The 25,820-nt window shown below is 58.2% G+C and overlaps 1 protein-coding gene across 5 annotated transcripts in view; it reads left to right on the top strand.

Annotated features, from left to right (window-relative positions):
- Window positions 1–12,425: 12,425 nt before the first annotated feature.
- The window catches only part of NTNG2 (netrin G2), a 66,953-nt gene continuing 53,558 nt past the window's right edge, over window positions 12,426–25,820 (top strand). For 2 of the 5 annotated variants that reach the window (XM_027035456.2, XM_027035453.2), the window contains exons 1-3: window positions 12,426–12,582; window positions 16,336–16,466; window positions 16,705–17,404. In XM_027035456.2, the coding sequence (XP_026891257.1) occupies window positions 17,192–17,404 (213 nt within the window). In that variant the 5' untranslated portion in view covers window positions 12,426–12,582; window positions 16,336–16,466; window positions 16,705–17,191. Of the gene's footprint in view, window positions 12,583–14,549; window positions 15,437–16,335; window positions 16,467–16,704; window positions 17,405–18,676; window positions 18,949–25,820 lie in introns of those variants that run through there. The other 3 variants (XM_027035458.2, XM_053204460.1, XM_053204466.1) reach the window with 3 other exon arrangements.

Below are 25,820 nucleotides of genomic sequence, written 5' to 3'. Positions count from 1 at the left end.
GGGAGGGCACTTTTAAACTAAGTCCCTTTTTCCCTCCCCAGCTCAAAAGCTCGCTCAGGTCGGGTGCGGGGACATATATCTTGGGTGTTCACGGGGTCACGGGTCACAGATATCCAATGATTTGACGCTGCCTGGGGGTGTCAATACCTCTTCTTGTCCCTGTGAAGTCAAGAGGACTGGAGACACCAGGGCTGTGGGTGGCCATGTTCTGTCTTCTCTGTGGGGGCAGTTTCGGGTAGCAAATATTGATCGAGCACCTCCTCCGGCTTAGACCCCGAGAGGCCTGTGTTGACCGGACAGGCACAGCCGTCCCAGTGGAGCTTATCATCCAGCAGGGTGTGGGGGAAGAGCATCCGCAACCAGTAATCACCATACTGGAATTGTGGGAGCCTCCATGTGAACGAAACTCTGGGAGCTGCCGGGTCCTGGGGTCCCCCATCAGAGGCCCCACATCTGCCGCCTGACCCGTGTGAGTTTCACGCCCACAGAACTACATGGACCTTGTTCTCTGTCGCTCCCCCAAGACAAGGCTCGTGGAACAGCATCAGCGGGTACTTGGAAGAACCACCGTCACTTTTGAACGTTGACTAGGAGCCCGCCTGTGGCGTTAGCAGCCGTTTAATGCTGTGGAGCTGCTACTCTTACCTCCTTTTTGCAGAAGAGGGGACTCAGAGAAGTGATGTTGTTGGTGGGGGACCCAGGTGGGTGGCAGAACAGGGGTCTGAGCGCGTTCTCTCCCACGGTCATAGCCCCTCCTCTACACCTCTTTCTATCAGCACCTGCTGCCTCCTGGCCAGCCTGACGCAGGTAGAGGGAAGGGCAGGGGGGAGGGAGGAAGGAGGAGAGGGCAGTCAGGAGTCACGAATATCTAACATCTTGTGATGCTGAAACTCAAGAGCCCCCTGACTCAGCAGGGTATTAATAACCCTGGCCGGTCCTCGCAGGGCTGCTCTGCCAGGGAGGTGAACAGCAGGGCTGTATCCACTCCCTGCTGCCAGTGGCAGCTCACAACCACCCCTGCTCACCTGTCTCCCCGTAACTGGGCTGGGAGCTTCCTAGAGCAGAGGCTGGTCTGGACCTCCAGCCCCCAACACAGAGCTCTGCATACAGTAGGAACACACTAAACAACTCTGAAGTGGATGGATGGATGGATGGATGGATGGTTGGATGGATGGACGGACGGATGGACGGACGGATGGACGGACGGATGGATGGACGGGTGGACGGATGGACGGATGGACGGACGGACGGACGGACGGACGGACGGATAGATGGACGGACGGACGGATGGGTGGACGGATGGACGGGTGGACGGACGGACAGACGGACGGATGGATGGATGGATGGATGGATGGATAGATGGATGGATGGATGGATGGTTGGATGGATGGATGGATGGATGGGTGGATGGATGGATGGATGGATGGATGGATGGATGAATGGATGGATAGATGAATGGTTGGATGGATGGATGGATGGATGGATGGATAGATGGATGGACGGATGGATGAATGGTTGGATGGATGGATGGATGAATGGATGGATGGATGGATGGATGGTTGGATGGATGCATGAATGGATGGATGGGTGGATGGATGGATGGATGGACGGATAGATGGATCGATGGATGGATGGATGGATGGATGGACGGACGGATGGATGGATGGATAAAGAAACTGACCCTCAAATTTCCCAGAAACATGACTACTATTTCCTCTCCCTACTAATCATCTTTGCAGTCACGCATAATAGGTACTCAATGAATGCAGACTGGTTAGGTCATCGTCCTCAGTCAACAGCATGTCCCAAGCACCTATTTCTGTCTGGTGCAGTTCTGGACTGTCTAGGGAATGGACAGAGAACATCCCCACCTTCTAGATCAGGGAGAACAGGGTGAGGTCTACCATGGCCCTCTCCCAGACACGATGAATCCATCACCAGACGGCCAGACCAGTTAATCGCAGCACTGCGTCCTGATAAGCTGGGACCCCGCTCAACACAGCCCTCTGGGTCATCAATGTCGCCCATCGTTTATTGGAACTGGAACCTTCTCTCTGCCCCCCTACACTTCTCCATCCTGTAGAGCCTGTTTGAGAGAGAGCGGACAGGACAGTCAGAGGAGAGCTCCCCCCTCTATAAGCAGAAACTCTCTTTGATTATGAAATGCAGAGTAGTGAGGGGGGGGACGTTGGTGGTGACTGGGAAGCATGGCTTTGGGAGGCCACCTTGACTTGGTGGATGGGCACCACGCTCCCAGGCCCTGTGGGAACAGAAGCTGCCTTCCTGCCCTGCTGTGAGGAGACTCCAAAGTGGCCAGCCCAACAAACTGGGCCCTTAGGGGTGTCTGGAAGGGGGGTCTTCCTGAAGCTGCCCATAGGGGACTCTGGGCGACAGCAGGGAACCGCACTAGCTGACCTCTGGGCTCTGTGGGGGTGGAGGGGGGTGGTGCGTGACCAGCAGTGATAATTAGAGGAGTTAATCACCCGCGGGCCCCAGGTGCCCACCAGTCAAAGCAGGTGCCAGGTGAGTGCAGGAGTGAGGCCTGGGTAGCTGCTGGGCCCCGAGGCTTGCCCGGAAGCGGGTGGTGGGTGGGGGGCCGTGCCGTGGTTCTGAGCAGTGCCTCTTGGCCAGCCAAATGCAGGAAGCATTTCAACAAACAGGAGAAGCAGTTCTTGAGCAGACCAGGTGAAGGGCAGTGGCCTGCGTGTGGACACCCCCGGTAAGGAGGCTCTTTCTGGAAATGGTCCTGTCACACCTGGCCACGGGGCTCGAGACTTACCCTCGGGGGCCTGAGACCTTGCAGGCACAGAGTGGGTGCTCAATGCGTGTTGACCATTTAGCTACGAGAGGAGGGCTCCCCGCCCGAGTGGTAAAGGGGTTTCTGGAGCTGTGGAGGCCGGCGTGCCCCGCCCGCAGCCCTGTGCCCCCCTCCCCACCACCCCCGAGGCCACGGAGCTCACTGCCCTGCTTCACCTGTGCTGCCATGTGGCGTGTTAATGTCAGGCTTCTGGCAAGCCTGCTCTCTTCTCCTTGGGGACTTGCCATTCTGTTGATCGCTCGGGGAGACATTTGTACCGGGTGGACTCAGAACGCCAGGCTGGCAGTTCATCCGAAAATGCTAGGCCTAGAAGGACCCCCTGGCTTACAACGATGAAGGTCCTGAGGCCCAGCGAGGGAGGGCAGGACTCAGCCAGCGTCCCAGAGGTCACAGGGGACAGACTTGGGGCGAGAACCTCTGAGCCAGTGCAGTGCGGCGGGGCGGGGAGGCTGGGGTGGTCAAGGTCCTGGTGCGGGACTTGGAGCGAGCCGTGTTACTCTCTGAGCCTCAGTTTCCCCATTTGTAAGGTGGAGGCAACAAGAGCACCTCCCCTGGGGTCTGGCACGCGGTCTGGTATCAGCTGATAAGGGATTTCTTTAGAGAAACCCCAGCAGCGTCTCCAGAGCTCTGTGTCCAGAGTAGCTGTGGCCGCAGAGTAAGGCCCAGCAGGTGAGCAGGGGTGATGGCAGGGAGGCGGGGTTCGGAAGAGAGAGGGTTGTGCTCCTGGCCTCAAGGTGGATGGCGGTTTGAGTTGGCCTTACAGAACAGCTGATTTGTGGGGCGCCCGAGTGGCTCAGTAGGTCAAGCGTCCGACTTCGGCTCAAGTCGTGATCTCACAGCTTGTGGGTTCGAGCCCCCCGTCAGGCTCTGTGCTGACAGCTCAGAGCCTGGAGCCTGCTTCGGATTCTGTGTCTGCCTCTCTCTCTGCCCCTCCCCTGCTCATGCTCTGTCTCTGTCTGTCTCTCTCTCTCAAAATAAATAAACATTGTAAAAGTTTATTTTAAAAATAGAACCGTTGATCTGCATGGGAGGACAGGTCTCTACCGGCCCTGAAGTTGTATTCCCCTCGGCATCTGGCGTCGCCCTGGTTTGACTGTCTCGGGAGGTTCAAGGTCAGAGGTGGCATTTCACCCTTGAGGTGAGTGAGCCCAGCACATCCTGTGTCTGGGGGCCGTCTGGGATCCAGGGCCAACCTGTGCCGACAGCCTGATCCCACTGGGGGCTCCTGGGGCCCTCTGAGCACCCTGAAGCCATTATTTAATTATTTCATGATTAAATCTTGACAAGGAGCCCGAGACGTGGGCGCTACTCTCGTCCCCATTGTACAGATGGAAAAGTGAGGTGCCGAAAGGTGCCCGAGGAAACGAGTGTCAGTGCGGGGACTCTCGGCCTGGGCTGTCAGGTTTGGGGGCCCCGCCCGTACTCGCCAGGCTGGCTGCGAGTGTGGCCAGAGACCCTCACGCAGAGTCTGAAGGCTATACCTGGTCGGGGCGGCGGAGAAGGGGGAGGCATCACCACCTGCTCAGAAACTGCCCCCCCAGAGGTGTGGCTCAAGACCCTGGAGGCCCCACAGCAAAAGCCAAAGCAGTGAGAGTCACTGGGCGGTGACAGCAATGCAGAGGGGTCCCTCATGTGGCCCTAGGCGGGGCATGGAAAGGGCTGAGTCTTGACAAGCCCTGTAACTGCACTGGGCCAGCAAATTTGGACTCAGGAATTAGCAGGGCCAAGATAAGAGGAAACTGCATCCAGGGGCGCCTGGGGGGCTCAGTGGGTCCAGTGCCGACTCTGGCTCAGGTCACGATCTCGAGGTTTTTAAGTTCGAGCCCCGCATCGGGCTCCGTGCTGACAGCTCAGAGCCTGCTTAGGATTCTCTCTCTGCCTCTCCCTGCTTGCTCTCTCTCTCTGTCTCTCTGTCTCTCTGTCTAAAAAAATAAATAAGAAACTGGATCCAGAGCTTGTGTTTTTCCAGATTAAAACACACACACACACACACACACACACACACACACACACCCCACTTCTGGGAGTCGTCCACTGGGTGGGATGCCAGAAGCCAAGTCCTTCTGCCTGTCAGATGACACAGAAAGCAAAGCATGCGGTCGGGCGGCCACCTGGCTTGTCCTCCCCGGCCCTGCACACAGCCGCTAGCGAAAGGGGAAACAGGGGTGGGACCCCAGAAGGCAGAAGGGCCGGGAGGACCCCAGTGAAGACGAAGGCTCGTTAGGACCCCTCAGAGCGCGAGGAGCCCTCCCGGGAGCAGGGGCAGCGTGGGTTAAGTGTGGACATCCTAGAGGTCGCAGCTGACAGCCAGCGGTCAGTCGAGCGAGGGAATGCCGTCAGCTGCGAGCTGTCCCCGTCCGTCAGGCCGACCGCCATGAAGCCAGAGAGCGATGCAGGTTTCCAGGGGCAGGAGTCAAGCTTCATGCGCGATGGTACCTGCAGCTTCTCTGGAGCCCTCGTCCCGAGGCCCTGCTCTGGGCCGAAGAGCTTGACGGGGAGTGAGGGAGAGAGCCAGGAGTCCCCGGAAGCACAGACGTGGGCCCTTGGGGCAGGACCCAGAGCAGGGCCGAGGGCCGAGGGAGCCAGGCTCCTAGAATTCAGTGTTTCGATGGCAGAGAGAAGGTCGTATGCTCGGCGGCCCCGCAGGCGACAACTCGATGAGGAAATTGGAAGCAATTCTCGCAGGTGAGCGCGGGTGACCAGGAGAGACAGAGTCGGAGGGATGCCCTTCTGTTTATTTCTTTCTCGCACCGGGGGCTGCCTGTCAGAACTTCCAGCAGACGTTGTCGGTCTGCCCAGGACTTGGCATGTCTGCCTGGTGGGGACCTGAGGGGGGCTCCGGTGCCCAGGCCACTCCAGCTCATGGGGGAGCAGGAGGGAGCCAGCCGCGACGGTAGAGCAGGTATGTCTATCACTGGGTGAATTATATCGTCATCAGCGCATGTCAGGGAAAGACCGTCCTGGAGGCTTGCTTGGGTCGCCCGCGCTGTAAGAAAGAAAAATGTTTTCCTCCAGATGAGGAGTCTGGGGTGGGAGCAGGGGACAGCTTCCTCCAGCTGACACAGCCTTTTCCCTTCAGCTTGCCGCTTTTATTCAGCTCCTCTCTCCTGGCTGGTGTGCGTCCCCCCACCCCACCTCCAAACAGCCCTTGTGCCAGGCGGCCCCGTGACCAGCCTGCACACCCGGCGAGCCCGGGGAGGACCCAGGTGAAAGATCCCACCTGCGAGAGTGGGCGTGGCTCCTTCCTCGGCGCCCCCAGCCCTCCTGCCTCCCCTCCCCGCGCTGAGAGTTGGGAGAAACGTCCCCCACGTCGGGAGAGGAGTGAGTGGGGCTGGGGGTGGCCGGTCAGCCTCCCAAGAGTGGATCCCCAACTCTGGTTTGGCTAGAGGAGACGCCTCGGCCGGGAGGAGCAGGTGCTGTTATTATCCCCGCTTGGCAGGCGGGGAAACTAAGGCTGGAAAAGGTGGGACCGAGGTCCGGGCTCCCACAGAGTCTGGGTGTCACGGTTCTCGTAGCTCTTGGTTTGAACTTTCCTCTGTCCTGTCCTGAGAGTCAGGTTCGCTCTGGTTTATCTAGGGTTGTTGTGTTTTTTTGTTTTGTTTTTTTTACCAGGCTGCCAGGCTGGCACATTTGCACTGGGCCTGTAGAAACACGTGCAGGTACACACACACACACACACACACACACACACACACACACACACAGACTCGGCTGCCTCCCTAGCTTGACCTGACAGTTCCTGACGCATAGTAGGTGCTCAGGAAACCTTTGTGAGGCACACGGGCAGCTTGAGGCCTGTGACATGAATGATCTAAAAGCAGGACCCAGTGGACTTGTCACCATTTGCACCCCCACCCAGGGCCTGGTGGGGTGCTGGCACACAGTAGGTGCTCAGCAGGGAGACGTCTCCATAGGTCCAAGCTGGCGGGGCCAGGGTAGTTACCCGCCCCACACCGAGAGAGGGAGGCCAGTGCCCCTTCGTACCCTCCACCTCCCAGACCTGAACCCCCGCCCCCCCCCCCAGAAACTCTAGAGTCTGCAGGGGTGAGAGCAGCAATTAGTTCTGCAGACTGGAGACCTCCTATGTGTTACAGGCACCGACTGGGCTGACACCCCAGCTGCCTGCCGGCCCCCCGGGGACTGGGGTCGGGGGTGGGGGGGCTTCCTCCTTGCAGCAAACACCCCTCTCGAAGGGGCCAAGCAGCCGGGCCTGGAGGAGCCGGGGTTCACCAGCACGGTCCCGCCATGCTGCCTGGGGCTCAGGAATGGAACATTCTCACATGGACCACGGGATCCCAGCAGGGCCGCGGGGGGCGCAGAGGGGAGACTCAGAAGGCAAAGGCAGGTGGCCCAGTCGCATTTCCACCCGTTCAGCAGTCTGTTCTGCTGGCCCGAGCGCTTGCTTGCTGGGCGCCCTGGAAAAGGCTCAAAACCACTCTGGGCCCCCGGGTCTTCCGCTGACAAGGGGGGGGGGGCAGCGCTGCCAGCTCCCTCCCAGGATCTTTGGGGAGAAAACCATTCTGCAACAATAAGCGTAGGACAGGGACCATACATCACGGAGCCCAGCCACGAGGCCTGGGTTCGAATCCCGACACGCCCCGAACCGAATCACCCGGGACAGACTTCTCAGCCTCGGTACTCTCCCCTGACAACGGAGAGGATACCAGCATCTTTCGCGGGGTAGTAGGAAAGCAAAAATGAGAGGATACCAGTAAAGTGCAGTGCACCACGCCTGGTGTGGAATACCAGAGCCACCTTGTGTTAAGCACTTTCTAGAAGTCAGACAGGTCTTAAGCATTAGCGCATTAAATCCTGACACCAAGCCTAGGCATCGGATGCCACGATTACACCCATATTCCAGAGCCGGCAACTGAGGCTTGGCAAGGTGAGTCCTTTACCCAAGGTCACACAACTAGGAAATGGTGAGCCGGAGGGCGAGCCCGGGGCTGCGTGTCTCCAAAGCCTCGAAGCCCCACCACTGTTAGAGTATGTGCCCGTTTAAGACGTAGAAGGAACCCTCAGGGCTGCCTGGCCATCCCACTCTGCAGCGGCTAAAACTGAGGCCCAGAGAAGGGAAGAGAGCAGCCTGATCACAGAGCTGCTGCTGGAACCAGGCGTCCGACCCGCAGGGCTGCTGCTCCAAGTTACCCAGCACTTATTACGTGCCAGCTGTAGAGCCCCCGACGAGCGTCATCGCATGTAAATTTTGCAATAACCCTAGGAGGAAAGATCCTTTTGTCAGTCCCGTTTTTTGCTTGGGTAAACTGAGGCAGAGAGGGGCAGTCGCTTACTCAAGGTCACACAGCTAATTAACCGGGGAGGTAGGGCTCCTACCCAGTGAGTCAAACTCCAGAGCCCTCGTCCAGTGCCGCCCCGGCCCACCTTGGAGCCCAAGCCAGCCTTGCTCGGCAGCCTGGGTCCCAGGCCGGCTCACCTGCCAAGCGAAGGGGGTCTGCAGGGCTCCCGGGGCGTGGCCACCACCAGGCAGGTGCAGCAGGAGCCCCCCGCTGGGAGAGCGCTGCCTGAGCTGCACTCGGGGAGACGGGCACCGGGCTGGGGCTGGCAAAGCCGGTCTCCCCGAAAACCATTAGCCCCCTGCCTCTGTGACGAGAAGTTTATCCAACAAAATGCAAGCGAGCAAAGAACACGTTCTGCTCTATGTGTCTCTTGTTATAGGCAGCGCACATCTTGGGAGATGTGTGGATGAAAGGCGCCATATAAAATGCAATCAATTATGAATCACCATTACTGAATTAATCACATGTATGATTAATACAGTAATAATAATTAATGGGAGTATGGTCTGGAGATTAGAGCAGGGAACTGGCAGGGAGGAGTCGGGGTGCTTCTTGAAGCCTCTGCCGCTGCCCGGGGGTGTCACCTTGGGCAAGGCCCTGGGCTTGGGGCTTGGTCTCTCTCCCCCTGCCCCTGCCTTGGCTGTGGAAGTAAGGGGCCCAGGGATGCCTTGAAATCCCTAGATGGTCCTGGGCGAGTTCCCAGGATCTTACTGCTTATAGCTGCATCACAACTGCTCAAGGTCAGGAGGACAAATCAAAACCTTGGTCTGGCGTAACAGAGAACGGAGTGAGAGAGGCAGAGGGTGAAACCACGCTGGGGGTGGCCCTGGAGCTTACACTTGACTTTAATCAGTGGTGTGGGCTCATTTCATCCGTCTGTGCTTTTGTCTGTCTGCAGCGGGGTTTGCCTTCTCCCCCAAACCCCAGAGGGCCTGGACCTCAGCTGCTACCTCTCATTGCAAAGCCGGTAGATGGTTTTTGCGTGTGACTTTATAATTTCGTATTACTCGCCCCCGCCATCCACGCATATTTCCTCCCTGAAAGGAGGCAACACAGAATATGTACGTAGTGAAGCCTGTCATATGTCTTCCCCCCCACCCCCATCTCTCCTCTTCATACTTTGGAATCTTTAGTTTATAGACATCCTAAAAAAAAACCATGGATGGAATCAAATTAAATGCATTGTTCTGCAGATGCCTTTTGGTAGTCGATTTCACATACACAATTCAAATTAAGGCTGCGTAGTGAGGCCAAAACCCCGCCACTGAGGAGGACGGTCGGGCTGCTGGCAAGAGGGGGGCCGGCAAGGATTTTTATCTCATTTCATGTTATTTTGGTTGGGGGAGAGATTCATTAACACTTTCCTGCCCCTGGTGCTCAGCTCCTTTTCATTATCCGGGAAAGGTCATTTGTCATAAGGTTCCTTGATGAAGTTTTAAAATGAACATCCCTTGACCACCTGGTCCCTACACGGCCAGCGTCCTGTTTCTTTCCCGTCTTTATTGTTCACTGGAAAGGAACCGGGTCTTCTGGATGCTCCCACCGGCTGGCTGTCAGGACCATCGCAAAGGGACCACCTTCCGGGGCAAATCCTCTGGGTGCTGCAGATGGAGAAACTGAGGCTCAAAGCAGGGAAAATGATGACCCCGGGCCACCGACCCAGTTAGGGGCTGAACAGAGGAAAGCCCACTACCCTGACTCCGGGCATTGCTTCTTTCTGCCATCCCATAATTTCCAGGGTCTGGAAGTGGGGAGACCAGAAGACACTTTTCCAGATGGGTCCCTGAAAAAGTCTGCTCGCATCAGCTTGTGGGAGAGGCAGGAAGCCCTGGGGAGAGGAGGGCTGGAGAGGGGTTTTAAACATTGTTTCCAGGGGCGCAGAGCTTTGCATAGGGGTCACTGAAACCCTGGGGTGGGGGGATAATCGGGAGGATGCACCCCGGGTCCCCCCACTGTGTTTAGATGAGCCACAAATGAGAAGCATCTTCCTCCACATCTTGTTGGCTGTTCCCGACAGTGTCGCGATGATGGAGGAGTAGGGCGTTTCCCCTGTAATTGATGGCCCTGCCTGGGGGCGACAGCAGGCTGAGGGCCGACCGGGGTCATCACTCACCCTGCCCGCACACAAGCCCCACGCTGTGCCCTTTGCTGCTGCCTGGAGGCCTGGTGCTTAGAAATCAAATCGCTGAGATCTGTTCTCCTCCTCTGAGGAGCTTTCTCCTGCTGGATGCTTTGAAGCCAGGGCGCAGGCTAACCAGGGGCTGGCATGGATCTGCTCTCCTGGACGTCTCTGCGGGGGTGAGCCCCTCTCCAGCGAGGGGGATCCGGGAGCAAGTATATGAGCAGGCACTTGGCGGCCTTGTTCTGACCCCTCCCTGGAAAAGGAAGGATGCGCATCTCGCAAACGGGGAAACTGAGGTCCAGGGGCAACCTGTGCTGCGCCCCAAGTTCACCAGTAAGCCAGGCGGTGGCAGAGTACCCCCCGGGGGCCGGAGAGCCCTGCCTCCCAGGCCACAGTCTTCCTTAGCTGTGTGACCTTGGGCAAACGACTCCCCATCTCTAAGCTTCGTCTGTAACTCGGGACTTTGCTAATAGGAGTTAAGTCACGGGTCTGTTGGGAAGGATCAGCGGCTAATACGCACGGACCGGTTTGCACGAAGCCTGGCATAAAACAGGTGTTCAATAAATGCTAAATTATTGTTACTGTTATTGTTATTAAAGCAGATGACAGTCTTTAATTCTGCATCATCTGCCTGCTTTGTGACAATAGCCGAAATGTTATTCAGCAGTACAGCCCCTCTGCAAGTGAAGGGGGAAACCGTGAGCGGGGAAGGGTTAAGGTGGAGGTTAAGAGGCGGCAGAGGGGTGGGGCACTGAGGTGCTACATCTTGCTCCTGGTCCTGACACCCTCTGTGACCTTGGACCAGTCCCTCTCCCTCTCTCGTCCTCAGGCTCTTTGTTCTGGATGCGTCCAAATGACAGGGCTGGCTGCTTGAGCATTGCAGTGAGAACCCACCCCGGAGGAGGCCAGGAGCACCTGAAAACCACACGACCCCCCCCCCCCCCGGAAGGTGGAGGCGCCTCTCCGCACAGCCCTGGGAGAGGGCCTGGCCGGAAACCTCCAGGGGGTGGAAGGGCCCAGGGCTGCCCAGTGTTGCCAGCACCTTGGCCTCTGCCCTAGGCCCCTGCCGAGTCCTCCCCCCACCCTCTTCCCCCCTCCCTCCCCGGGGCTTGCCAGGAGTGAGGCCCCTCCTGCCCCCCTACTCCGCACTCCCTCCGAGCTGGCTTGGCTTCATCAAAAGCAGGGCCCATCAGGGTGGAGGCGGCGATGTGTCAGCTGGTATTCAGGCTCTGGTTGTGCGCTCGGATCGCTCCCCCTCCCCAGTTCCCCAAATCCACCCACCCACCCTTTTACCCACTGCTTGGGGCCTTCTGGGTGGCGGCGCTTTACAGAGGAAGTCAGAGCAGCAGTCTTGAGCCCTTGGCTGTTGGGGGCGGGTGGACTGACTCACTTGGCCCCCTCCCTGGTGCCGATGGGGCAGCCCCCACACCCCTGGGCGCCGGCACCCCGTCAGGCCCCTGGGTTTGGGAACAGGAAGCTGCAGCCCCGCGGCGCCTGACCCGGGCCGGCCCGAGGATGCGCTCTGCGCGCCGCGACCCGCCGGCCCCCGAGCCCGGAGGAGATGTTTAGGCAGCGACCCCCCAGAGCAGGCTCGCTCCCGCGGCCGCCCGCCCGCTGGGGCCACCCTGGCCGCGGGCCCGCCGGGCCGCCCCTGCTGGCGGCGCCCCTCCCCGGGCCGTGGCGCGTCCCCCGAGCCTCGCAGTATTTCCTTCCTGCACCTTTAAGAAGACCGTTGCTCCGTGGTGGGATGGTGTGTTAAAGCCACACAGAGGAAGTTACGCAGCCCGGATCAGACCCAGAGATAAAAGCCCCGATGGTGATCGTGAGGGATGGCAAGAGGATTTAGCCTCGGCATTAACTTGGAGCGGAGCGCAGGGGGGCGGTGAAGCGCCCCGCCATCTGGCCCGCGCCGCCGCCGCCGCCGCCGCCGGGGGGATATGCCCCGGCGCCCCGACGAGCAGCCGCGAAGCCCACCCGGGCCGGGGGCCGCCCGGTGCCCGCGCGCCGGTCCTCTCCGAGCCGCCCAGGGGGCCCCAAAAGTTTGCACTTGTTAGAGGCGACCTCCCGCTCGGCCGGGGCGGGCGATGCGGGCGGCGCGGGCGGCCCCCTCCCCCGGCCCGCGTCTCCGGGACGGCTGCGGGCGGCCCCCCCGGCGGCCGGAGGGCTCCCCAGCCCCGATCTGACGGCCGCGGCGGCGGCGGGAGCGGCGCGCGGTGAGGAGCAGCGGCTCGCAGCCCTCCGGCCCGCGCGCCCCCACCCAGCGCCGGCCAGGGCAGGCGGAGCGCCCGCGGGCGGCGGTCCTCGGCCTCCCGGGTCTGCGCGCCGGGAAGCGGCTCGGAGCGGGGGTAAGGCGGGCGGGGAGAGCCCGGCGGGCGCGCGGTGGGGGGGGCGGGGGGGGGGAGGGGGGCGGGGGGGGGGGGGCCAGCGGCTGCAGCTTCGCCAGCCTGGTTTCATTTTTAAAGGGCTTGGGGGACCATGCAGCCTTTCCCGGGGCCCGGGAGCCACTTAAAGCGGCCCAGCAAAGGCTCGGATGCAAAAGTTATCCGGTGGCTGTTGCTACGAGCGGAGGGCTGGCGTCGCCCGAGAGGGGCGTGTGAGTGTGCCTTTGTGGCAGCGTCTTAAAGGAAAAGCTCGTCTTTCCGGCTGGCTTTTTCCTACTAGGGTCTTTTGGCATCGTGCGTGCGAGTGTGAGTGTGTGTGAGTGTGTGTGTGTGTGTGTGTGTGTGTGCGCGCGCGCCCGCGCGTGTGCGCCGGGGCTAGATGTGGCAAGAACGCCTGCATGTGTTTGTGGAAAGGAGGTTAACCCTTCTCGCGCGCGTCGCCTCCACCCCGACTTCCCCGCCACGGTCCTCGGCCCCCCCTCCCCCTCCCTTCCTCGCGCCCCCCTTCCCAGCTCTCCGGAAACGGGGTCTGTGCGAGTTGCCCAGACAAACTCTCGGGCAGCCAGGCTGGAAACTTCTCTCGGTGCGGTGGAGGGGTGGGCTAACGGGGGCGGGGGGTGCGCGCGGAGCGGCTCGCGGACGTGCGGAGCGGAACCTCGGGCCGGGCGGCCCGCAGACCCGGGGAGAAGAGGCAGCGGGAAGGCGGGACGAGGACCGCGGGCTCGCGGGGTCCGCCCGCTCCGAGTAAGTTGCCCGCGCGGGCGGGGGGCGGCGGAGGCAGGGGCGCTGCTGGAAGCGGCGCCGGGAGTCAGGGGGCCACCGCTCCCCGGGCGCTCTGCTCGGCAGCTCCTGATCGAGGGAGGCGGTGCCCACTGAGGGGGGCACACCCTCCGCGCCCGCCCGGCCTTCATTACAAGGCGTGCGTGTTAATCGCGCCCGGGGCCCGCACTCAACTTCGGAAAGACGAACCGCAGCTGCGGGACTGCGAGGCACGCCCCTACGCGAAGCACGCCTCCTGCAGCCCACCCGGAGCTCGGACTGCGCCCCGGCCGACCCCTCGGTCCGCCGGGACGGACCCCGCCCCCGCGCAGCCGAGGCCCCCTTCTCGCGCCCCCACTCCCCAGCCCTCAACTTTTCGGGGCTTCCCGGCCGCCGGGAGGCCGTGGGGGGGGCGCGGGGAGCCGGAGCCGGCCCCGGTCCCGGGGCTGGGGGGCGCCCGGGGCGGCTTAGCTGCTGGAGCTCGGAACACCTCCAGGCCCCGGCCCCGGGGGTGGAGGGCGAGAAGGTGACCTGGCCGCAGCGGGCTCCCCCTTCCTTCCTAGACTTCGGGCACCCCCCACCCCCTGGAAGGCAGATTTCACTCCGCCCCGCTGCCCCCCCACGCCCCCGCTTGGAAGGGAGAGGAAGCTTCAAGGTGGGCAACGCCCCCCCCCCCCCGTACCGCCTCCTCCAGTGCCCCCCAGGGGACCCCCGCGCCCACAGCGCCAAGTTTCCCAAGAGGCGAGGGCGCAGCCGGCAACTCGGGGAGGAGCCTGCTCCGAGCCCAGCCAGCTCCGAGAGGCGCTAATTCAATAAGACAGAGAAATCGGAGTTCAGAAATCCTGGCAAAATCTAATTTTCGGGTTTTAATACCCTGGCTATCAGCCCCCCACCCCCACCTCGGTTCCTGAGGACTCTTAAAAGAAAATAAAGCGCATTGATTCTATTTGTTTCTGGGAGCTGCAGTTTCTTAATAATATCAGGTGAAGATTTATTTTCCAAGGAGAAAACGACCCACCGGGATACAACCTCTTACTCTGAAATTTCCCTGCTGGCTTCGCACTCCCTGCTTTCTGCCTCGTTTTCCCGGAGACTCTTGCTTCTCTCCAACCCCCCTCCTTTCACCCCCCCCCCCACTTTTGGCAAAAGCCGGCTGTAATGTGCGCCCGCTGAGCTCACAGTTCCCCCTATAATACCAGCAACGCTCAGTTGATTGACTGGTTGTAAACACATTTGTTACCCCACCCCCAGCAGATTTGGTTGTCCTTGGCTCTCCACCAGCACCCCACTTTGCAGGGAACGCGCCGCGCTTAAACCAGCCGAACTGCCAAGCGGTGAATAGATTTTCGAGGGGCTCCGAGCTTCCCTCTCCGTGGCCTCCCGGCCTCCCGGGCCTCGCTGCCTCCCCGCGCAGCCCGAGCCCTGCGCCGCCGCCGCCGCTGGCCCTGCAGATCAAGGAAGCCCGCAGCCAGCGCCCCCGAGGGGGTGTCGCCGGCCGCCGGGAGCTCCCTACCTGTTTAGTGAACAGTTGGGAGTCCGCGGCTGGAAGAATTAATTAGGGACGTGCTGTTTTCTGGGCAGCACGAAGCTTGGGTAGAGGCATCCAAACCTTTGCCGGCCGCGCTATTTTATTTTTACTACATTTTCTCAGGTTGTAAAAATAGTCGCCAGGCGGGTTCTTTCTGAGAGTTTCTAGCAAGGAGCGCATTCAAGGCCAGGCAGGCTCTATAACAGGTTTCTCTTTAAACAGCCAGAGGTGAGCGGTGAGAACGTGGTCCCCCTGGGCTCCTTATTCATCTCCATCAAGAGCCCTTCAGCCAGAGACAGGGGCAGGGGCCGCCTTAATGCAGATTTATGAGTCCCCCCCCCCCCCACCAGGAGCGTGGGGACACTGGCTGGGGGCTTCTGCCGGGAGCCCAGGTGAGCCACCAGCCCTCTCTGGACAATGTCCACTTCCCCGGTTTGTCATTTCTGGCAGGTGTGTGTTTGTGTCTAGGCCGAGGACGGGGTTTCATGGAAAAGTGATTAACTCTTCAGAGACCTTCCGTGAGGATGTCAGGTGAGAATCAGGCTGAGATTAGCACGGATGCCCGAGCAGTTTGGGGATTTAGACAGCGATAATCCTAGGTAGAACAATAACCAGAATAATTAATAATGCGGGCGCTTCTGCTGTGACTCATTCCATAACCTTTGCCCTTTTGGCTAGTATTTTTGGCCAGGATCCCACACTGGCTGGACTCAAATTCTCCTGGTAATGTATCAAGTGTCTGGGAACGGACCACATTAGTGGAGTCATGTTTTCTACAATGTAACATTTGTCTTAGTTATAGCTCTTTGGGCTCTTAAATCATTATCAGTGGCTTAAAATAGCAGAGCAATAATCATAATGGTGACTCATTTATGGGCACACCCTCTAAGGCTTATTGCAGAATTTTGGCCTTGATCAGAAAACCTATTATGACAAACCACTGTCACTTCTGTGGAAGTCTTCAATGTCCCTGGTATCTTAGCGTTGCAAATGAAATTCACCGTTTCAGAATTTGGAGAGAGATTTATCGGCTCCTGGTTCTTACCTGTGGGTCCACACACGGACCTCTGTGTTCATCCGTACCTGTACGTACAGACTCGTCTGCACGCAGGGTGACAACTCTGACCTCTGACTTGTCTGTCGCGGTCACTCAATCTTGACTCCCGAGGACCTTTTGGAAAGTCGGTGACCCCGAAGCGGGGGGCCCTTCTGCTGACCTAACGGCTCCCGGAAAGGAGGGGAAAAAACCAAATCACCTCGTTGACAACGCGCCCAATCTCCAAATGCGCGGCTCTGATGTTAATAAAAATAACCTACTTTTCTCCGGAGACCTCGCTAATGCAGCCTCATTTTTTGCACATTTTGCCAGAGAGCTTTTGTTCTTACACGTCTTTTTCCCCCCCACCCTCTCTCCTTTTAATTTGTTGCAGGTGTTGTTGCTAATGAGCTCTCTCTCCTCCCCTCTTAACAATGAAAGACAAGCCAGCCCCGGGTACCTGGATGCATTGAGAGCGGGAGTGTGAGAAACTTCATAATAAGTTGCCGATGGCTACCAGCCAAGGTCAGCTGGCCCCCATTAGTGCCCGTCCCCACAAAGCAGAGCCACATAAGCTGCTCCCCAGTTAAAACCTCGGTCACTTTTTTATGCCGTAGTCGAACCACACCATTGGTGTCACTTTAAGCCCATGTGAAGAGAAATCTCTTTTATTGGTTTGAGATGCCAGTCCGGTCCCACAGAGGGAACATCTTTCCAGCTAACACGTACACCTCCTGATTTTTATTTTATCTTTACAACGCAGGCCGGAGGGTTGTTTTGCGGTTGTGCTGAGCCCATCACACATTAAGGGTCCTTTGAAGAACCTGGATTGATTGGAGGGACAAAAATTAGAAGCAATCTGATCCCGCCTCGTGCCGGATCCCCGCGGATTTGCTCCTTATCCCATTTCCATCCGCTGTCACAATTTGAGAGCCTGCCTGATTTGATCAGATTCACCTCCGGGAGAGGTGTAATGCCAAGGTTAGGAGGACGCCAAGTTATGGGCAACTTTTTGATCTGCCCATCAGCAGTCTGAGAAACGCCGGCTCTGGGTTTTCCGCATCGGCCTTCGGGAAGAAACAGGTTCCTCGCCCTTTGCGACCCGGCAGTCGGTGCTCGAGTCCCCGGGTCATCCAGCCACCACTGCCTGGCAGATGTGGCCCTTCCATGCTGAGGCCGAGAGTCCCGCCTGACCCAGTCGCTGCCTCTCCAGCGCCCGTCCGGGCCACGCCCCTGCGGACTGCTCAGCCATGCTGCCCCTGCTGGCTCTGTTCCTGCACTGCCTCCCACTGGCCTCTGGGGACTACGACATCTGCAAATCCTGGGTGACCACGGATGAGGGCCCCACCTGGGAGTTCTATGCCTGCCAGCCCAAGGTGATGCGGCTAAAGGACTACGTCAAGGTGAAGGTGGAACCCTCAGGCATCACGTGTGGAGACCCCCCTGAGAGATTCTGCTCCCACGTAAGTCAGCCCACTGCTTCGCTCAGGCCGAGTGGGAGGGGGTCCGGGACAGACTCTTGTGATGGGTGAGCACGATGGGGGGCCCAGATGCAAGGCTGATGGGCACCGGATGGCTGTCCCACGTTGGAAAAGTGCCAAAGCAAAGGCTGCCCCCCCCCCCCCCGCCCCGGGGTTCTGAGGTCACGTGACCTCGTTCTCTGGGGCGGGCACATTCTTGGCCCGCTGACCACCGGATCGTTTCCGTAATAGCGGGGGGTCATCTGTGGGAGCTCCTCGTGTGTGGGCTGACAGCTTCGCGCCCAAGTCCTCCCCTCAGCTCCGCCAGGCGGACCCCGTGTCGTATAAAGGAGGAGTTCTGGGGGGTGACATGTCTGGGCCTCTGTTCCATTGTCTATCAAATGGGCATCGTAGGAGTAAGGGAGCTAATTCGTCCCACGTGAAGTGCCTGGCCCAGAGCAAGTGCCCCCCAGACGTTAGCGGTGGTCCTTCCTGTTGGACGGATGGAGAAACTGAGGCCCGGAGTCACGCACCAGGAAGTCCTGGAGCTGGGACTCGTGTGTTTGGCTCCAAAGCCACTGAGCTAAACTGCCTGCCGAGAGGGGCCTTCCCGCTGGGCAGCTCTGCGGAGCCCCCTCCCCAGCCCCGCGCTGGGCATCCAGGCTGTGGGAGCTAACAGGAGGGGCTCGTTGTCATCTTTGGGGTGTCCTTGAGGGAGCCTCTGGGGCCTATGGCTGGACTGAGCAGGCATCCCCCCCCCCCCCACCCCGGGCTCCTGGGGACGCCTTTGTCCCGCGGGGAGTTTTGTTCCTATCACAGGGCAGTCAGCCTGGGAAGGTAGGTTTCCACTTGGACAGTCAGCAGTCTGTCGTGAGTCTGTCACTGTGGACGGTGGCTGGGCCGAGGGAGCCAGCGGGGGAGGGAGGGAAGAAGGCAGCACAGGGCTGGGGGCAGAAACTGGATAGTCCATGGGGGTCACTGCACTGGGGATCCCAGGGCTTCGCTGGCTCAGGGGTGAGCAAGGCAGTCGGCTCCTGAAGGTCAGGGGCAAGGCCAGGTCGACGGGCAGCGGAGCCCAGTTCTGAGCCTGTGCATTAGGCCGACCCCCCCCCCCCCCAGCTCCTGTGGACACCTCTCCGCTCACTCCCTGAACAGAGTCAACCTCTGTCTCTCCTATTAGAGTCTCGAGTGTATTTCTTCTCTTAAATATTAATCATTGCCCTAATGTACTGGGGGGAAGGGTGTGGGACAGGGCAGGTAAATCATAATTCATTGGACCAGCTTCCGGTCAAGGGCTTGAGGGGTGGAGGTGACCATCAAATGCGAGTCTGAGGCCCTCTCCTGGCCAAAGCTGGCTCAGGACACTCTCGGCCCTGCCTGCACCCTCACACGGGGGACCCGGTGCGGCTGCCATGGTGGGGTGGTCACCCCCCCCCCCCGACCCACAATCCTAGCGCTGCCCCACCTGAGCCCAGGTGGTGTCTCTTCTTCTTCTCTCCCGGGGAGACAGACGAGGAAGAACAACGTCTTCAACATCTCCCGCATAGGTGGGTCCTCGGTGTCTCCACAGCTGTCTGGTGGACTTAAATATTTCATTACAGGCTGCCGTCCTGCTCCGCCTTTGATTACAAATGTGCGGCCGACAAGAATGGGGACTCTGCCTGGGCAGGCGGGGGGGGGGGGTGGTGGGGGGAGCTGGCTTCTGCAGGGAGCGGGGGGTCCCGTCCAGATGGACCCAACCCCCCGTGCAGCTTCCCCTGAGCAGGTCCTGTGTGTGTCTCATTTAATCATCTCCGGGATGCTCTGGCGGGGGTGGGGGTGGGGGGACTGTTCTAATCCTGTTGTAGGGATTAGAAAGGTTTGCCTAAATCCTGGCAAGGTCAGTTTAGAAGGCAGGCAGGCAACTGGTCTGCAACCAGGGCCTGTGCTCACCCACTAGGTGGCTCGGCCTGTCCCTCTGAGCTGCGGTTTCCTCCCCTGTAAAGTAGAGGTGATACTGTCTGGGTGTCACAGGGCTGGCAAGGGGATGCGCCCTGGCCGTGCCAAGCCCTGGGCACTCTGCTGGCACACAGTAGGTGCTCAATGTGCAGTAGGTGTTATGCATTTATTATTGTTGTTAGGAGGCCCTCAGCCGTGTCCCTGGCTTTTCTTTCCTCTGTTCAGCCTTGAGGACGCCACGCCCCGTATTTCTAGTCTCTGGGCAGCAGGGCTATGTGGCATGGCCGGGGAGCTTGAACCGCTCTGGGCACGGCAGGTGATGTGAACCACCAGGGGGCGCCCCACAGTAGCCAGCCCCCCACTGCCCCTTTAGCCTTGCGAGCGCCCAGTGGGTCCCAGGTCCTGTCCCAGCATCCAGCCAACTGGAGTGTGAGCCCTGGAGCACCCCCAGGGTGCAAGATGGGCCAAGAGGCAGCCGCCCTTTCCAGGGTTCAGTGTGCAGACCCTCCCTCCCGCGGGGCTTTCTGTCCTTCCGTCCTTCCGCAAGGCCACCTGAGAACTGAATTGTAAATTCCAGCCTGGTGAGGAAGGGGAGGGGGGAGAAGACCAAGATAAATGAATAAATAAAAACCTATTGGCTCTAAATGCACAATGAGAATTAATAGGGATGAGCTCTCAACAGAGGATCTGAGGGCAAGGGCAAAATTTCAATGAGGGCCACGGGAGAGGACAGATAGCCGTCTGCCCTCCATTCTGGGGGACCCGGCCGGAGAGGGCCAGCCTGGCCACGCTGGAGGGCCCAGGGGGCGGGAGAGGTTGGGTGTGGGAAGCAGGCCCCTCAGTGCTCCAAAACTCTCTTCCTGTGCCTCTGAGATAAAAGCCAACCCTTGAGCCTCAGGAGAGAGACGGTGAGGAGGGGCGACAGTGGGGAAAAGAGAAAAAGAGAGAGAGAGAGAGACTTTGCTGGCCACAGACCAGGCAGGTAGTGTTTAAAGCAATTCTGTAGATACCTGCTTGCTACCTAACGTGCAGTCCTGGGACTCACCTTGTTAAAAATGCAGAGTCCCAGGCCCTGCCCCAGACCAACTGAGCCAGAACCTGCATTTTAACCAGCAATGCAGGCAATTCAGATGCATGCAGGGTACGGTCTGAGACACGGCTGCTCGACATAATTGCTCAGTCGTGGGTTCGACTCGCTGCTCATGTTCCCGGGGGATCTTGGCATGCAGGGGTCCCAGGAGTGAGGGGTGGAGCTGGGAGCTCACAGCCCTGAGGCCCTCTGGAAGCTGCCAAAGAGAGGCTGCGTGTCTCCTGTCTAGAGGCACAGGCCTGGGGTCTGAGGCCCCGAGCTCCCATCCCAGCCTTGTTGTTTTCTCGGGCAGGGTGACCGGGGGTAAGTCTCTCCTGACCTCCGTTTCCTCATCTGTAATTGGGGGGGTGATCTTGGCTGCCTTGCCCCCCCCCCCCAACTGCCTAGGAGAAGGAAATGCCTCCCTCAGAACATCCGGACGCACTTGAAGAGTATGAGCTCTGTTCTCGTATCAGGCTTCGATGTTATCTCGAGTCCAACATTGATCCCCTTGGTTTTGAAGCAGATGAACAGTCAACTTTTTATCCAAGGAGACTCTGGCTTGGTCGAGGGGCCACGAAGGTGTATCTCTGAGCACACTTCTCCCTCAGAACCTGCTTTGCCGTCTCCTTGCCTCAGTTTACCCAGATGCCGAGCCAGTGGCCCTATCCCCCCACCCAAGGGGACTGCTGGGCTGATTAAGGCAGATGGCAGGTGGATCCTTGAGTCTTCTAGCCCCCACCTCACCGTGACATTGAACTCCATCTGCAGAATCGAGGTCATAGGTGCCCCGCCTCCTGCCAGACGTGGGTATTCAAGAAATATTCCCAGCCAGCAGCACTGAGCCGACTGGCCCCCTGGTTCAGGCCTCCTTTCCCTGCTGTGTTCCTGGCCCCCGAACCCACAGAGAAGAGCGTGCCCCAGCCCCCTGCTCCCCTCAACACGAGGTCACGGCAGACCTTGCGGATATTCACAACAGACACGGCCAACAAGGCGTGGGGGAGACACTCTGATGTGGTAGGAGCCCCGAGGGACCGCTGCCCTCCCTCTTGGCTCAGTCAGTGCTAGGTAAGCGCTTAATGGAAAATGGTTGGGGGAGTGGGAGGTCGGTGCGATCCGGGAAGGCTTCTCAGAGGAGGGGAGATTAGAACTGAGTCTTACAGGAAGGACCAGGGTTTTGATCGGGCCAGGAAGCCCCGAAAGCTCTCACTTCTCTCCGTCAGGGCCCCTGGCTGTGGGATTTGTGATCGGATCTCACCAGGAGGTCTGCACAGCTCAGTCCTTAGGTAGAAAGTGAGTTTGGAACCTGAGCTTCACCCAACCCTTAGTTAAAGTGGCTCATTCTGTCGAAACGCCTGAGGCAGGGCCCAGCTTGGGACAAGAATAGTTCCATGCATGACATCTTGTTGCCCAGTGAAGCCTCCTTCCTGGGGAGCAGACAAGTGACAGGCCGGGGGCAGCGCGCTGTGAGGTCAGCGCCCACATGAGCAAGCTCCCTGCCCCTTAACGGACACCCCATGGAGGGTAGGGCGCGGTGCACCTGGAGCGCAGGGGGAGGAGGGGAAAGGGCCCGGAGGGGACACCTTTCCAAAGAGTGTCAGAAGTTCTAGAACTTTCCAGTTTACACATCCCTGCCTTCCCCAGGCTCGTCTTTCTTTTCCGACTCTACATTCTCTGCCCTTGATTTTCCACACAGTTTCATTTTTCTCCTGCCTTGCGTGTATTAGGAGCAGCTGCCTCAAATCCCATGTGCAGGGAGGCAGGGGATGGGCAGGTGGACAGACAGGCAGGCTACACCCGCCGTGGATGAGAACTTGGGATTTGGGAAGGGGCAAAGGTGAGCTCCAGTTATCCCACCCCTCTGGACTGTGGGACTTTGGATAAGTCCCTTGTGCCCTGAGCCTCAGTTTTCCCATCTGAACACTGGGATGACACCAGCCCCGGGGCTCAGAGGAAGGCTGACAAATGAGATGAGACACAGCACGGAGAGACCTCGGCAGGGCACCTGGCACAGAATAAATGTTCCAAAACAGGAGTTTTCTTTTCCGTCCTGGAATGTAGCTGGAGAGACAAAGGAGGGACAGTAGAAAGAAGACAGGGCTGTCGGCCGGGCACGTAATGCGGGGTACAGTTTGCGTGCACTGTGGGACTTCAGAGATGGGGGTCGGCACCCGTGTGGTCTGGGATTCAGAGGGGCGACGGCCAGTGCTAGGGAGTTGACATGTTGCAGGGACACAGAGGGAGGGTCCAGGTGATAGGAGGAGAGAGGTGTGGGTGATTGGGAGGGGATGAGCCCCTTCACCTCCTTGTCCCATCCAAGCCCCCCAACTCCCCTGACCCTGTAAACTGCTCCCCCCGCCCTGCAAACCTGCAGGGCACGGCATTGCTATGCTGTTAGACAGATGAATCGATAGAACGAGGCTTCCCTATGTCTACTTAGTGGAGGAGATTCAGCCCTCCTCTGTCTGGATCCTAACTGACCCCTAGTGCTGGGGGGGCGGGGGTCGGGGCAAGAGTGTGGTGGGTGTGAGGGGAGCAGGGGAACAGTGTGCACGCAGAGGCCAGAGCGAGGCCACGGGTGGGGCCTGAACGGAGCGTGGCAGGCTTGAAGGAGCGGGACAGCCCCTTGCCACCCCGGGACCCGGGCCCAGGCTGCAGAGCTCTGTTCCCATCCCCCGGCCCCATGGCCCAGGCTCCCCGGTCTCAGACCTGGCCAGGGTCCATATGGCCCATGAGGCAGGGACCAAATGCAGAGGAAACTAGGGAACGGCAGATGATGCAGAAACAGGTTCTGATTTGTTTTCCATCAGCAGCAGATTTGCTTAAATAGATGACAATGTGTCTCTGATTCTCTGAGTGCACACCAACGGCTGGCGGGGGACAGCGTGTTAGTGCAGAAAAGGCACTGGAGGGGAGCCGGGCAGTTCCAGGTTCTGGCAAAGTCTCCTTGTTGCTGGGACACCAGGCCGAGCCCCTTAGCCTCAGTGTCCCCACCTGTGCAAAGATGGGGTTTGCCTAGATTCACCAATGCTCCCGGCAAATCGCCAAATGGATCCTGGGAGTTCGGGGAAATCCAGGCTGGGGTTCGGCTTTGGTCACACGCAGACAAAACGGGGGACCCCGGTGCAGATAGGGGGGGCTCTGAGCGGCGTGCACAGCACTAGATACTTTTTTCCCAAGTGTTCTCCTAAATCAAACCAAAGCAAAGAAAAACAACGATGAGCGCTAAAAATACAACGGCACACGTAATTTCCCTCTGGTTTTCTCCATCCTTTTTTTTTTTTTTAATTGAGATATAATGAACGGATAACACCGTATTAGTTTTAGGTGTTCAACGTAACGATTCGATACACGTGTATATTGCAGAATGATCACCGTGATAAGTTTAGTTACCATCCATCCCCACGCAGTTAAAGTTTTTTCTTGAGATAAGGGCATTTTAAAAAGAATTTTTTAAAAAAAATTTGTAATTGAGGTGCAATTCACATGCCCTGAAATTAACCACTGAAATAATTTTATTGCAGGAAAATAGAGCAGAAACATTGCCTTTTTAACCGTTTTTCGGGATATAGTTCAGTAGCATTTAGTACACTCAAAACGTTGTGCGACCACCACTTTTCGTGTAGTCTCGAGCCGTCTTCGACCCGGAAAGAGGAAATCATGTTTCCGGCGGCCGCTGTCGCGCGGCATCGCCCCTCCCCCCAGCCCCCTGGCAACTAGTCGCTCGTCCGCTTTCTGTCTCCGAGGATTTGCTTATTCAGGACACTTGGCGTAAATGGAATCATACGGCAGGTGACTTTTTGCGCCTGGCTTCTTTCGCTCAGTGTCACGTTTTCGAGGCTCCCCGTGTCCTGGCAGGTGTCAACTCCGTTCTACTTTTCAGGCTGAGTAACAGTCCAGTGTGTGGGTAGACCACATTTTTTTGTATGCATTCACCGGTTGATGGACGTGGGGGTTGCTTTGACTTTGGGGCTGTTATGAATAATGCTGTTCTGTACCTGGGCAGAATTTTCTTTTGTGGACACTGCTCTTGGGTATATACCTAGGAGTAGAACTTCTGGGTCATATGGTCATTCTATGTTTAAGTTTTGGCGGAGGCCCAAATGTTTTCCATGGCAACCGTGCCTACCTTCCATTCCCACCAGCACTGTGCCTGGTTCCAATTTCTCCCCATCCTCGCCAGCACTGGGTATTTCTCATTTTTGTCTTTTCTTATTGTGGACACCCTAGCGGGTGTGAAATGGCATCTCATATGGTTTTGATTCACTTTGCTCTAGTGACTAATGGTGCTAGGCGTCACGTGCTTATTGACCCTTTGTATATCTTCTTTCGAGAAATATCTATTCAAGTCTGTTGCCCTGTTTTTCATTGGGTTGCCTTTTTATTGTTGATTTCTATGTGTCCTTGACATATGTTAGGTGCTAGATCCTTATCAGATACCCGATTTGCAAATATTTTCCCCACTCTGTGGATAGTCTTTTCACCCTCTTGGTTGTGTCCTTTAATGCACATTTTTTTTTTTTATTTTACTGAAGTCTAATTGATCTATTCTTTTTCCTTTTTGTGTGTATGCTTTGGATGTTGTATCAAAGAAACCATTACTAAATCCAAGGTCAGGAATGTTTACCCCCATGTGTTCTTCTAAGACTTTTACAGTTTTGGCTCTCGTGTCCAGATCTTCGATCCATTTTGAGTTAATTCTGGTATATATTGTAAAAGAAGGTTCCAGCTTCCTTCTTTTGCATGAGGACAGCCGGTTCCCCCAGCACCATTTTGTTGGAGAGACCGTTCTTTCTCCATTAAACATTCTTGTCACTCTTCTCGAAAATCCATTGACCGTAGGCGTGAGGGTTTACGTCTGGGATCTCCATCTTTTCCGTGGAAACACTGAGCATTCCGGGCCGGGTGTCTCCTCAGGTGCTCCCAAACGCCCTGCACGAGAAACTGTAGTCCCCATTTCACAGATGAGCAAACTGAGACTCCAAGACTGAGGGGAGAGTCCGGGCTTGAACTCCAGTCCCGGGTATTTGACAACGATGCCATGGTGAGGCCCGAGGCATGCTCCCCACCTCTCCCCCTTCTCACCTCCTTCCTTTCCTCTTCTGCTTCTCCTTTTTTTCCCCCCCAACCTAGCTTTTAGGCTGGGCTGTTAGCTTTGATGCCCAGAGGAGGATAACTGGGGAGCACCGCCCAACCTGTGACTTCTCTCTGGTCTTGGGGTAGCTCCTCTCCAGCTTCCACGGCACCCCTCCCTGACCCACTCAGCAGGGCAGAAGAGTCTCTGTCTCCCACTTTTGCCCCACGAAATAAATGCTGCCGACAATTATCTTCTGTCTCAAGTAGGGAGTGCAGTTTGGAAAGGGTCTTAAAGGTTAGAACATCAGTACGTGTGAGCAAATTACCGCGGATCTG

The sequence above is a fragment of the Acinonyx jubatus genome, chromosome D4 (assembly GCF_027475565.1).
Source record: "Acinonyx jubatus isolate Ajub_Pintada_27869175 chromosome D4, VMU_Ajub_asm_v1.0, whole genome shotgun sequence".
NCBI classification, from domain to species: domain Eukaryota; kingdom Metazoa; phylum Chordata; class Mammalia; order Carnivora; family Felidae; genus Acinonyx; species Acinonyx jubatus.
The sequence above is the reverse complement of the archived record's forward strand: the minus strand, read 5'-3'. Positions and strand labels throughout refer to the sequence as shown.